Source organism: Plecotus auritus, assembly GCF_963455305.1.
Source record: "Plecotus auritus genome assembly, chromosome: 9".
Taxonomy (NCBI): domain Eukaryota; kingdom Metazoa; phylum Chordata; class Mammalia; order Chiroptera; family Vespertilionidae; genus Plecotus; species Plecotus auritus.
In genome coordinates this window covers 120,721,350-120,735,600 of record NC_137783.1, presented here as the reverse complement: position 1 = coordinate 120,735,600, position 14,251 = coordinate 120,721,350, and the positions used below count along the sequence as shown (strand labels likewise).

The 14,251-nt window shown below is 40.0% G+C and overlaps 2 protein-coding genes across 4 annotated transcripts in view; both read right to left on the bottom strand.

The window, feature by feature from the left end:
- Positions 1-14,251, bottom strand: part of FAR1 (fatty acyl-CoA reductase 1) — a 62,386-nt gene that overhangs the window by 39,552 nt on the left and 8,583 nt on the right. For 2 of the 3 annotated variants that reach the window (XM_080641067.1, XM_080641068.1), the window contains exon 2: positions 1,973-2,168. In XM_080641067.1, the coding sequence (XP_080497193.1) occupies positions 1,973-2,161 (189 nt within the window). In that variant the 5' untranslated portion in view covers positions 2,162-2,168. Of the gene's footprint in view, positions 1-1,972; positions 2,169-3,415; positions 3,488-14,251 lie in introns of all 3 variants that reach the window. The other variant, XM_080641066.1, reaches the window with a different exon arrangement.
- Positions 10,020-11,604, bottom strand: LOC308233962 (ferritin light chain-like). Its single transcript, XM_080641069.1, has one exon. It carries the CDS (start codon positions 11,185-11,187, stop codon positions 10,612-10,614), a length of 576 nt encoding a protein of 191 aa, XP_080497195.1. The 5' UTR covers positions 11,188-11,604; the 3' UTR covers positions 10,020-10,611.

Here is a 14,251-nt window from a genome sequence, read left to right as displayed (position 1 = left end):
TAATATAATTTAGCCTTTTAATTCATCCTAAGTCACCATGTTAATATTGGTTAATGTATTTTATTATAATGTGTGATGTTAAGACAATTAAGAAGTTATATTTTAACACCCCTGAACTTCTATACAGGTCTCATATTTTTTTCTCTTTTTTCTCATAATTGTTCTTCTGTTATCATATTTTATCACTCTCAGGAGATATGCTTCCCATTATTGCCCTAACCCATAACCTGACTCTTCCTGCTGTGTGTTACCTCTGTTATTCTCTGCTCTTCTTTTCTGCTCTTTGTCATCTTCTCTTCTTAATTTTTGTCAACTTGGGCACGAATTGCCATTAGCTTCGGGAAATTAAGCTACTTTCACTCAGTGTACCAGCTATAACTCTTGCAACTAGTAAGCTATGCAACTCTAAAGACTATTTCTCCCACTGTACCACAAAGCCCTCCCATCACCTTTCCCTTACTTTCTTATCTATTGGGGAAGTAATGTTATAAAATGAAAAAATAATAGGGACTTGTTATCAAGTCATCTGTGTTATCTCCACCATCAGCTCCATAACCTCAGATAAAATTATAACCTCTGAGACTCATTGTCTATGGGATCTAGCAACATCTGACCTGAGCATAACCTCTAGGTCAACTGCCAGAATTAGATATTGGCTAACTATATGACCTTATAAATGGGAATAACACTAGACTTACCTTAAAGAGTTATTGTGATAATTAAATACATATGATGTGCTTTGCATACAGTTCCTGTACAGTAAGTACTCAACAAACTATTAACTACTTTATGGATTTCTAGTAAAAGATGAAAACACACTGGAAAATAAATCATGTCTAATAAATTATTGATTAACCCTAGAGAGTGGAAAATTTATAATTAATCATTATATCTTTTGACACTTTTCAGCAATCTTTAACTCAAGAGTGATTCAGAGGTTTCTGGTTTTGTTTTTGAACCATAAGTCACTGAGGTTAAAAGATATAATATACCTACCCAATAATTTAAAAACTACTCAGGCGTCCTCAAACTACGGCCCGCGGGCCACATGCGGCCCGCCAAGGACATTTATCCAGCCCGCCGGGTGCCGCTGCCTGTCCTGCTTAGCAGCCGACTCGTCCCGGGCCCACAGTACGCATAGGAATTTGTTCATAGTTTTTTTTTTTTAAACTATAGTCCGGCCCTCCAACGGTCTGAGGGACAGTGAACTGGCCCCCTGTTTAAAAAGTTTGAGGACCCCTGAACTACATAGATAACTATACTAAACTTACTATGAATGAATGTCAGATAAATTCATTCATTTTTAGAGAATTCAAAAGCTTATGACTGTGAAAGAATTTTACTCCAGCTCATTTCCATTTTTTCTTAGCAATACAGAGGTAGGCAAAAGTAGGGTTACAATTATTTACATAATAATACTGTAATTAATAAATAATACAGGAATAAACTTGTGTTTCGCATACTCACAATTGTAAACCTACCTTTGCCCAACCCTGTATTTTTCTAAAGTTTCAAAATGTATGACATATTCTTGTATTCTATTTGACCCTTCTGTCATCATGTTCTTATTTGTCAAAGAGGAGTATGTGACTTTGCTACCCTTCAATACTGTTGTAGGTAGCAATCAGTGCTTACAAATTTTTAAGTGTTATCAAAGCACAGTGTCTCACAGCATAGATCATTAGAAATTACCTCTTAATTATTATTATATTCTGAAGTCTACTTAAATCACAAATAATCTAACTCAAATTTTCTAAAAACACATTAAATATCTACCATAAGAGTAATTTAGAACTTGTTATATAATTCTGCCCATCACAGAGAAAAGCTTTTTTCTTCTACTGATCACAAGTCATACCCAGTTTGCTGCCATCTTAGGGTATTTTTTATTAATTTTTTTAAGGATACTGAAGAAATATACACACAAACACCATACTTTTTCCTCTCCTCCAAATGATTATTTTCCACTTACCTTGCCACTGATGACTTCTTCTACTCGCTCTTGGGGTGTCTGTCCAGCTTTCTGCCTCACCAAAACATATACTAAATTCACCTTCGGACAAGACCTCAGCAACTTTTCCAGAAGTACCTTCCCTAGGAAACCGGTAGCTCCAGTGAGGAGAACATTCTTGCCTTCATAGTATTCTGGGATTGAAACCATTCTGATCCTAAGGAAAACACAAGTAAGCATCAAAGATTTATGTTCATTCATATGTACTAAAATCTCTTGGCATTCAAATAAAAGTTGAGTGTTAACAAAAGGAGACTTTAACCTCTGGTTCATTGAAGTAAGGTGGAAAATAAGGAACCACAACTATGGCTTCTAATCCCTGTGTTCTCCCCCTGGATCACCTCAGACAAGTCACTCTCTTCTGGGCCTGGGTTTCTTTAGTACAATTTGTACTAAATGGCTTATAAAAAGTTCTTCCAGCAATAAGAACTCAAATCTTCATTTAAACCTCACTTAAACCCAAACATGAATGAATGGTGTCTCTCTGTCTCCAAAAGGATTTATAACACCAAATAGAGGTCAGCAGCAAGACTCAATTGCCCAGCTTGTATAACATCGCCAGGTGTCATATTCACCTATCATCACCAGTTGAAACAAGAAGAGGTAACACCAAGTCTTTTTTCCTACATGTCTATAGTGACAATATATCCAAAAGGTGCTTCAATCTCCCTTTTAAAAAAGCCATACTAGAAATATATGAGCTGACTTATCATCTTTATCCAAATTCTACTGAAACAGCAGAAAAGATAGTATGCTAAGAGAATGAACAAAGAAAAGAACCATAGAAATGGAAAAAAAACAAGATGCAGAAGGATTCATGCAGTATGTCACTATGCAAAGCTCAAACACATTTAAAACAATGCTCTTTATTGTTTAGAAATACATACAATATTAATAGATGCATGAGAGGGAGTGTAATACAATCAGAGAAAAGAATAGGGAGCTTCAATTGTACTTATTTTTTATTTAAGCTGTGGAGTAGATACATATGTTTTATGTCCAAACTTTTCATAATTGTAAGAAAATTCATGATAATCTGAAAATAAGAAATAGACCCATCAACAAGCAGGAAGGAAGGAAGAGAGGGAGGAAAGGGAAAGGAAAAGGAAGATGAAGGAACGGGGGGGGGGGGGGGGGGGGGGAGAGAGGGCGGGGGAAGGGAGGGAAGGAAAGGGAAAAAAACGTGGGGAAGAATTTCTAAAAGAAACATGAGACTAATTGGCTAAAGCTGTAGCAGAAGAAATAACAAACTGACCAAAACAAGCATATGCAAGGACTATAAGGAAGCAAGAGCTGTCCCAACCCTTAACAGAAAACACCACTAAGGAAAAGAAGCTGAGTTAAGGGAAATCAATGTATTAAAAGCTGCTAACAAAACAGCAAAGCCACTCATGACAGTCTTACTTCCTGTATAAACTTTGGTTCCTCAGGCTTAAGTATCCAGATCTGAGGAGAAGAGGATCCAGCATGGGGGTTCTAAGGATAAAGGAGAAGTAGGGCTGAGTTTGAGGTTGTTCCAAACTTCCACAAATGGAAGATGGGGGATCAGAAAAGGAAACAAATACAACCAAAGGAAAAAAGTCTTCATAGCACTGGAGCCCCAGAATAAGTTTTAGGTCCCCAGCCTAACTGGCTGCTACTAGCCCTTAAAACAAACTCATGCAGAGCTCTCAATCAGTAATTCCATTTGGAGAAAAGTTCTTTTGGAAAAAGATCTCAAAACACTGAGAAGAAGCCAATGTCAGCCACCAAAGCAACCTTTGTAAATATGAACAGATAACCAAAGATCACAGTTACCTATGAAGTACTTAGAAAATAAGATGGACCAAAATGAAAAGCAATAGAATCAACCATAAAGGAAACTAAGGTAATGAAATTTTAAAGAGAGTTTAAATTCTAATAAATATCCTCTAAGCCAGTGGTCGGCAAACTCATTAGTCAACAGAGCCAAATATCAACAGTACATGATTGAAATTTCTTTTGAGAGCCAAATTTTTTAAACTTAAACTTCTTCTAACGCCACTTCTTCAAAATAGACTCACCCAGGCCGTGGTATTTTGTGGAAGAGCCACACTCAAGGGGCCAAAGAGCCGCGTGTGGCTCGCGAGCCGCAGTTTGCTGACCACTGCTCTAAGCCATTCACAACACTGGATCCATAAAATAACAAACCACTATGAAAAAGGAACAAAAAATAACATAGCACTTGGAAATCAGAAATTCAGTTGTATAAAGAAAATCCAATAAATATACACAAACTATTAGAATTATCAAGTGAATTTAAGGTCACTAGATACAAGGTTTACATAGAAAAAAAATATATTTCTGTATACCAGCAACACACAGAAAACAAAGTAAAAAAAAATATACACAACTATACTATCAATGATACCATTCATAACACACACAAAAAAATCATAGAAAATAGCAAGTATTGATGAGGATGTAGAAAAACTGGAACCCGTGAACACTGCTGGTAGGAATGTAAAATGGTTCAGCTGCTGTGGGAGTTTGGCACTTTCTCAAATAATTAAACACAATTATATTACCCTGCAATTTTACTCCTAGGTTTGCAAAAGAACTGCAAACAGATACACAAAAAAGTACACGTATGTGAATGTTTGTAACAGCACTGTTCACAACAGACATTTAGGTTCTTTAGTTTCCTCCTCTCTAAAATACAGTCGCACACCCACCTACCCCCTCACTTTATAGCATTTGCATGAGGACTAAATTTAACAACACATAAAAGATTGGGCACATAATTACATTTCCTTATTCCTCTTCCCTCAATATCTATAACACTGATTCTCAGTCTGATCCGTAGGTAGTCAGTCTAATCTGTAATATTTCAGTCTAAAAATCTTTAATGGTCCTTTTTTTTTTCTATAATCACTTGCTTATGAGTATAATTTTTAGATTAGGAAAGAAACAGACTAATAGCTATTTTATAAAAGTAGGCTACAATAGCATAGCTAACTTTTTTTTGCATAGTATATGATTACATTTATTTTTTTTTAATTTATTTATTGATTAAGGTGTTACATATGTGTCCTTCTTTCCCAATTACCCCGCCATCCCCCCCACTCATGCCCTCACCCCCCTGTTGTCTGTGTTAGCTACTTAAAATATATTTTATTGATTTTTTTACAGAAAGGAAGGGAGAGGGATAGTTAGAAACATCGATGAGAGAGAAACATTGATCAGCTGCCTCCTACACACCCCCTACTGGGGATATGCCCGCAACCAAGGTACATGCCCTTTACCGGAATGGAACCTGGGACCCCTCAGTCCAAAGGCCGATGCTCTATCCACCGAGCCAAATTGGCCAGGGCCTCATAGCTATTTTATCTCTGGATACATATTGGTATATTCACATGCACATTTACCCATTTTTAATTTATTTTTATATTTTTTATATATTTTTATTGATTTCAGAGAGGAGGGGAGAGGGAGAAATAGAAACACCAATGATGAGAGAGAATCATTGATTGGCTGCCTCCTGCACACCCTATTGGGAATCAAGCCCCCAACCCGGGCATATGCCCTTGACCGGAATCGAAACCTGGGACCCTTCAGTACACACACCGATGCTCTATCCACTGAGCCAAACCAGGTAGGGCTACCCATTTTTAATTTTTGGAAAGAAATTAATGACTTTAGTAGAAGCAGGCTTAAACCAAACTTCTGAGGGTTGACACAACAATTGACAAGCAATACTTAATAACTAGCTGAAAGAAGGGTTAACAAGTCTTCAAATGCTTCCTAAGGTAGGAAGTCATGCTATAGTCTCAGCATAGCTTTATTAAGAACAATATAATAGGTAATCCCTCTACCATAGGGGTCTCAAACTTGTAGATGAAGGTATAAATCTGGAGCTCTCCTAACATTACTAGTACAGTGAAAATGGGTACAGTCACTTTGAAAAACTGGTAGGTAGTATTTACTAAGGAACACCAAAAGATGTGAAGAACAAGAAGATTCATAGAGGTGTTGTTTGTAACACCCTAAAAGTGGAAAAAAAGCAAATATCCATCAAAGGTAAAATTGATAAATAATGGCATATTTTACAGAAAAATTCTACATGGCAATGAAGAAATGAGTTCTCAAATTTTAGCTAAAGAACCCAGATGCAAAAAGATACATCTAGTGTGATTCCACTTACATAAACTTCAAAGAAAAGCAAAATAATCTAGGTGTCAGATGTTACCATAGTGGTTACCTCTGGGGAGGAGGGTGGAACATTAGTGGGTCTTCTGGGGCTCTAATATTTTCTACTTCTTGACCTGTCTCTGATTACATGAATAAGTTCACTTTATGATTATTCACTGGTTAAGCTGTATGTACTTGCAACCTTCCCTGCATTCGACTTCAAAGAAAGTTTCTTAAGATGCTCTTTGCTACACAGATACACAAAACCTTGGGATTGTCCACAGTTGCTTTCTGTGATATTGTAATTTATAATAAAAAATATACATTTGGTATTCACCCCATTCCTGGCTCACAGCCTCTAAAATCCTTGGAATTTCCTAAGTCAGGAAAGCAAACAAAACAGGTATCTCCTGTATGTTAATGAGGTGACATTTAGACCCCACCCAAGGGTGGAGGCTGGTTGCAATAGGAACCAACCATGTGGTCAGAGGATTGGAATTTTTAGCCCCAACCCCTGAAATCCCAGGAGGGGAGAGAGGCTGGAGGTTAGCCAGTGACTTAGTCCAGTGGTCAACCTTTCTAATGCCACGACCCTTTAATACAGTTCCTCATATTGTGGTGACCCCCAACCATAAAATTATTTTCATTGCTACTTCATAACTGTAATGTTGCTACTGTTAATGAATAAAAATGTGTAAATGATTAAAACATAATTATATCAATCTCCCTTTAGGCCTGTTTTGGATTGAACTATGTTCCCCCTAAAAAGATACATTGAAATCCTAAACCCTAGTACCTCAGAATAAGACTTTATTTGGAAACAGGAGTTTTGAAGATGTAATTCAGGGGTCCTCAAACTTTTTAAACAGGGGGCCAGTTCACTGTCCCTCAGACCGTTGGAGGGCCGGATATAGGTTAAAAAAAAAACTATGAACAAATTCCTATGCGCACTGCGGGCCCCGGACGAGTCGGCTGCTAAGCAGTACAGGCAGCGGCACCCAGAGGGCCGGATAAATGTCCTCGGCGGGCCGCATGTGGCCCGGGGGCCGTAGTTTGAGGACCCTTGAACGGTAAATGATGTCACACTAGAGTAGGTGTCCTTATAAATGGGCCATGTGAAGACACAGAAATTCACAGGGAGAATCCCATGTGACAACAAAAGCACATGTTGGAGGCAGAAATTGGAGTTATACAGCTACAGGCCAAGGAATGCCAAATTCACCAACAAAAAAAGGTAGGAAGAGGCAAGGAATGATTCCCTTGCAGGTTTCAAAGGGAACAAGGATTTTTTACTTCTAGCCTCCAGAACTGGAAATAATAAAATTGTTGTTTTTAGCTACCCACTTTGTTACAGCAACCCTAAGGAACTAACAGAAGGCCAAATATCATAGTAACTAAAAGTAAGGCACAGAGCAAAAGGCCTTCTAAAGATGATGCATATGCTCTCCTGACACAGTAAATACACATGACAGAGTTTCATTACCCAAAAGCCCTCTTACTAAATACCTAAGATGGAATGGCTTTTCCAAATGGGTATAAGAAAGAATGGTAGAGAAAAGTTTATATAAAAAGGTAGGAAATCAAAATAAGGTAATGTTCAAATCCCAGAACAAATCATTGGGGTGTATTCCTAACTACACATCTGCATATTGTCAAATCTCAGTATATACTAACAGATTCAGAAAATGAAGTGTTCAGATTATCTATTGTTATATACCAAAATCACTCTAAAACACTGTGTCTTAAAATAACAACAATTATTTTATTCTTCCTCACAATATCTGTGCATTAGAATTTGGGAAGGGCTTGACTAAGCAGTTCTAGCTGAACAGTTTCTAGCTCCTGATCCTAGATCCTCTTTGGATGATCTCTCCACATGAGGTAGTTTTTGGGTTTCCCTATGAGGATCTCAGGCTAGACTGCTTACAAAGCTGCTAAATGTTTCAAGACCAATATTCTAGTGAGCTAGGTAGAAGCTATTCAAGTCTTTTACTTTCTGACCCTGCTTTGAAAGTCCCACAGTGTAACTTCTGCCTTGTTCTATTGGTTACAAATGATTCAAAAGACCATCCAAATTCAAGGAGAGGAGACATAAACCCCACCTCAGGGTAAGAGGAGAGTTAAAATCACCCTGAGATGGGAGATACTGTTACAACCATCTTTAGAAAATATAATCTGCCACTAAGGGCATGGTGAAGTAACTGCTTGTTACTCTTGAGACTGTCCACCATTTAATCCATGTTACACCTACTTCATGTGGCTAGGGAATGAGTTGTTCCTGACTACATTTTTTAGTCACCCCAAGTGCCTTTAAAATATATATATATGGTCCCAGGGGTATCACGGTTGGAAATGTTTTGCTACCAAATAACCTCACTTACTTAATAAAAACTGTCATCATCCAATGTTCATGTAATTGTGAGCTTGTAACCAGTAAGTTAACACTTGGAATTAACACACTTCTAGACAAAAGAAAACCAACTCATTTTAGTTAGACTATGAAGAAGTCTCACCTTGTAAGTAAGTATATATTTTCTTTTAAGATCTGTGATAGACTCCCATCTAGAGGCATATTGGGAACTACTGGTTTATTGGTTCTAATAACTCCAGAATCTTTAGTGTTTTGATTAAGATGCAACATAAAAGAAAACATCTGTAAGGAGCAAATAAAATGGCAAAATGCAAACTCAAAATGTACAAACTATTTACTGTAGTTTACTAATAATAGTGGGTTCCTTTTTAAAATTAAGGCTTACAAGGCATTTTTTTTACAAACAAAAGAGTAGCTGTAGCATCTTGGTTAACATTTCTTTTTCAATAAAAGATGCTAGTGTCCAACCCTGTTGTTAGCACCCATTGAAGTAGATATAATGGCCACTGTGTTTGCCTACACAGACCCTGATACCAGTACTTAACTCTCTGTATCCTATTTTCCTCAATGTCAAAGGTACTTCTTGATCATAAGTAATCTCAATAGGTTCATTAGTTCTTAGGGCACTACAGAAGTATTTTGTACACTGACATTGGTCCCTAAGCATGGCACTTTTACAAGTTAAAAATGCCTCTAAGGCCTCATTATTCTGAAAAATATTATACACTCAGAATTCCTGAGTGATGTAAATATCAAATACAAAGACATCTTAAGAAGTCAAGTTCTACTCCATCAGTGAGGAAATGTCAATTCTATAGCATTAAAATTATCTGCTAACAAGAAAGCAAATTTTTCAGCAATATCCATTTTCCTTTGTGTATGTTTCTGTCCTCAAGGCCTGTACCAGTAGGGTAACTTCTCTACTTTGAAGCCTACAGAAGAAAGGCTGTGCTCTTGTTAACACAGTTTTGTAATAAACTGTCCCTTTGCTTGCAAAAACACGTAATCAATGCTGTGTTAGGGGAAACTAATTTTTCAAAAGTAATTTCCATAAGTCACACATGATTCTTTTTTAGACAAACTATTGTACTATAATCTCTCCTTACTGTAACAAAAGTATTTTCATGCTAAGAAATAAAATTTTTATCCTAATACTTTTAGATTCAGAAAAGTGAAATGCATTTCAGAAATAGTATTCCGAAATACATTGGATTACCTTCTAAGGTAATGACCCAAAAATGGGCCAGACTACCCAGGGACTACAAATTATTTAAAAAACATGACCTTCCTTTGATCCATAAGGCTCCTTATGAATAGACTCAAGTCAGATATTAAGAGTTACAAACATGAACATGTTGATGTACCAAAGATTTTAATTTGTATACAATTAATAACTGTTTGCTGCAATACTGCAAAGCTCCTACACCACATATGCACACTCAAAGCTTGAATTCTTTTACATTTTTTATTTTTTTATTTATTGATTGATTTTAATCCTCACCGGAGGATATTTTTCCATTGATTTTTAGGGAGAGTGGAAGAGAGAGGGAAAGGCAGAAAGAAACATCAATGTGAGAGAAACATATCAATTGGTTGCCTCCTGCAGGAGACTCGACCAGGACCCAGACGGGGGAAGAGCCTGCAACCAAGGTACATGCCCTTGACCAGAATGGAAACCGGGGTTCTTTGGTCCACAGGCCAATGCTCCATCCACTGAGCCAAAGCGGCTAGGGCTATTTATTGATTGATTTTAGAGAGAAAGGGAGAGAAAGAGAGAAACATTGATTTGTTGTGCCATCTATTTATGCATTCACTGGTTGTTTCTTGCATGTGCCCTGATCAGGGATCCAACACTCAACGTTCACATAATGGAATGATGCTCTAACCAACTGAGCTACCTGGCCAGGGCCAAAAAATTAAATTATTTTTCTTTTTTTGTTTTCTTTGATGCAAAAGCTTTTTATTGTTTCCATTTGGTCTAATGCATGGGAGAGGGCTTCAGGATGGTTAAAAGAATGGCTAGTGGTTCAGGGAGAGGCTCAGGTAAAAGCCAGATACCAGGGAAATGCAGAGGGGCCTCTCAAAGGCCTCTGGGCTCCAAAGGCTCCTTGTTATGCTTGAGGGTGAGCCTTTCAAAGAGATACTCGCTCAGCCCAGCATGGGGGCTGCCCAGCCCAGCCTGGGAGCCGGCCAGTCTGCGGAGGTTAGTCAGCTGGTCGCCCATCTTCTTGATGAGTTTCACCTGCTCATCCAGGAAGTGTTTCTCCAGGAAGTTACAGAGATGAGGGTCTTTATGGGCAGAACCCAGGGCATGCAGCTTCAAAAGGGACTGGTTCAGGTTCTTCTCCAAGGCCAGGGCAGCTTCCATGGCGTCCTCAGTTTTGTCCCACTCATGGTGGGAAGGCTTCTGCACATCATGGAGAACAATGCGGCCACCTCGCTGGTTTTGCATCTTAAAAAGAAGCTCAGCGCCCTTGAGCTTCTTTGCCTCCAACACTCGGAAGAAGTGGCCCACACCCTGTAAAGCCACATCATCACGGTTGAAATAGAAGCCCAGAGAGAGGTAAGTGTAGGAGGCCCGCAGATGCAGGTTGGCCAGGCGGTTAACCTCAGCCTCCACCTCGGTGGAATAATTCTGACGAATCTGGGAGCTCATGTTTGTTCAGTAAAAGGAGTTAAGGTTAAAAACAACAACAACAAAAAAAAAACAACAACACGGTGTTGGCTGGTCTCAAAGGCTGAGGATGGCTGAGGTGGCTCCAAAGGTGGTGACTGGAAAAGAGGTTGGAGGATGGTCAGAGGCTGGAAGAAGGGTCATCCCTGGGTCTGTTCCACCCAAACATGGTTGAAGCAAGAGAAAGATCTGGGAGACCACCAAGGGCACTGCCTTGAATTCTTTAATTTTCTAAAGGGACACTCATTGCCAGTGAAGTTGTGTTGTCTTTAGCAGATCATGGTTTTCAATTATCATTATTCTTACTTTTCAATTAAAAATTACCATTAGTTGAACTTCATTATTGTCATTTTGGCTTTGGTTGTTTTATTCAAACTTCAGAATGTATTCTACATTTGTATTACTAGGATTTTAGGCCTACGTTTTTCTAACTAGTCTAAGCTTTAAGACAAGTAGTATATTTTTTGTGATTCAATGAGCAACCTCCATATTCCTAACTGCTAAAGAAAATCCCTCTTCCCCCAAAATGCTTGCACTTTAACAATTATTTGTTACTAGAGGCCCGGTGCACGAAATTTGTGCCCGGGGGGGTGGGGGGGGGAGTGTCCCTCAGCCCAGACTGCACCCTCTCCAATCTGGGACCCCTCGAGGGATGTCCCACTGCCCGTTTAGGCCCGATCCCACCAGGATCGGGCCTAAACGGGCAGTCGGACATCCCTCTCACAATCCAGGACAGCTGGCTCCCAACTGCTCGCCTGCCTGCCTTCCTGAATGCCCCTAACCGCTTCTGCCTGCCAGCCTGATTGATGCCTAACTGCTCCCCTGCCATCCTGCTTGCCCCTAACTGCCCTCCCCTGCAGGCCTAGTCCCCCCCAACTGCTCTCCCCTGCAGGCCTGGGTCCCCTCTAACTGCCCTTCCCTGCAGGCCCGGTCACCCCCAACTTACCTCCTCTGCCGGCCTGGTCATCCCCAACTGCCCTCCCTTGCAGGCCTGGTCCCTCCCAACTGCCCTCCCCTGCTGGCCTGATCGCCCACAACTGCCCTCCCTTGCAGGCCTGGTCCCACCCAACTGCCCTCCCCTTCTGGACATCTTGTGGTGGCCATCTTGTGTCCACATGGGGGCAGGATCTTTGACCACATGGGGGCAGCCCTCTTGTGTGTTGGAGTGATGGTCAATCTGCATATTACTCTTTTATTAGATAGGATAGAGACCTGGTGCATGGGTGGGGGCCAGCTGGTTTGCTCTGAAGGGTGTCCTGGATCAGGGTGGGGGTTCCTTTGGGGCGTGGGGCGGCCTGGGCGAGGGGCCTATGGTGGTTTCCAGGCCTGCCACGCCCCCTGGCAACTCTGGGATTTTTTTATCTTCTACAATTGAAACTTTGTAGCCTGGAGCAGAGCCAAGACTTCTGCTCGCTCCAGCGGCAGCAATTTCTGTTGGGATTTATTTGTCTTCTATAATTGAAACTTTGTAGGGGAGGCCAAGGCAGGCCAGGGCTTCAGAAGCTTGGCTTTTCCTCCATCGCCGGGGAAACCCAAGCCTCCCTCCTGCTCTCTCCGTGGCTGCAGCCATCTTGGGGGGTTAATTTGCATATTTGCTCCTGATTGGCTGGTGGGTGTGGCTGTTGGGCGTGGCTAGTGGGTGTGGTGGAGTGGTGGTTAATTTGCATATTACTCTTTTATTAGATAGGATTATTCCACTAGAAAGTGGGAATTATTGAGCTAAAGAATGACCCAGCTAAAGGGCCAGGATTAAAAAAGCTTGAGAGTCACTGTTCTAAGAGTCCTTACCTTGGCTATAAGGTCACTAATTGTAGGGACAGGTCTTCTCCCTGGCCACCAGGTCTACACCAACCAAATGGACATAAGGACTTGGAATCAGAGCCTTTCGTGGAAGTAGTAACTTCCCTGAACTTGGATGTCAATAAGCCTCCAGTCTCTAGTTCTGAATGAGAAGCTTCCAAGAAATGTCTTAAAATGACTAAATCTCTTAGCAAACCCTCTTCTCAGAAATCATTTTCTGGCTTACCTTTAAAACCTTGCAGGTTCATAGAACAGCTTTCAACTAAATGCTGTCAGGCAGGGATCACCAGCCCAGAAAGGGTTAGAAAACATGAGGAAACTGATGACTTTTTGGATTCTTTATATATATATATATATATATATATATATATATATATATATATATATATATATATATATTTCACAGAGGAAGAGGGAGAAAGAGCTAGAAACATCAATGATGAGAATCATTGATCAGCTGCCTTCTGCATGCCACCTACTGGGGATCAAGCCCACAACCCCAGCATGTGCCCTTGACCAAAATCGAACCCGAGACCCTTCAATCCGCAGGCTGAAGCTCTATCCACTAAGCCCATGGTCGGCAAACTACGGCTCACGAGCCACATGCGGCTCTTTGGCCCCTTGAGTGTGGCTCTTCCACAAAATACCACGGCCTGGGCGAGTCTATTTTGAAGAAGTGGTGTTAGAAGAAGTTTAAGTTTAAAAAATTTGGCTCTCAAAAGAAATTTCAATCGTTGTACTGTTGATATTTGGCTCTGTTGACTAATGAGTTTGCCGACCACTGCACTAAGCCAAAGCAGCCAGGGCGACTTTTTGGATTCTTAGTATCTGTTTCCAGCTGTGAAAATGACTCAAGCTCCTAAGAAGCCTACCCCAATAAGCCTTGTAACTGTGGGATATTGTGCTAAAGATGAGATAAGAACATGCCTAACAAAGTAAAAGCATTACAGTATAAAACTTCAGGGAACTCATCAATTTATCAATTGACAATCAAAGTCACAATGCTAAAAACCCTAGTGTTAAGATACTTCCTTCTCCATAAACTGAGTTCCAAAAGGAAAAGACAGCCAAAATATATAAGCGCAACAGACTTACAAAAAAATCAGTAGGCTAATGAATAACTACACTAATGGGACTGCCACTAACCACTTGACCTTGGGCATGTCAATTAACTGCTCTGATCATTGGTAAAATTCATTGAAGGGGAGGCCAAATCACTGATGGTTAAGTCTTCTTCTAGCTCTCC

Bases quoted from the DNA above. Each gene is read 5' to 3' on its own strand.
- LOC308233962 (XM_080641069.1), bottom strand. From the start codon at position 11,187: ATGAGCTCCCAGATTCGTCAGAATTATTCCACCGAGGTGGAGGCTGAG.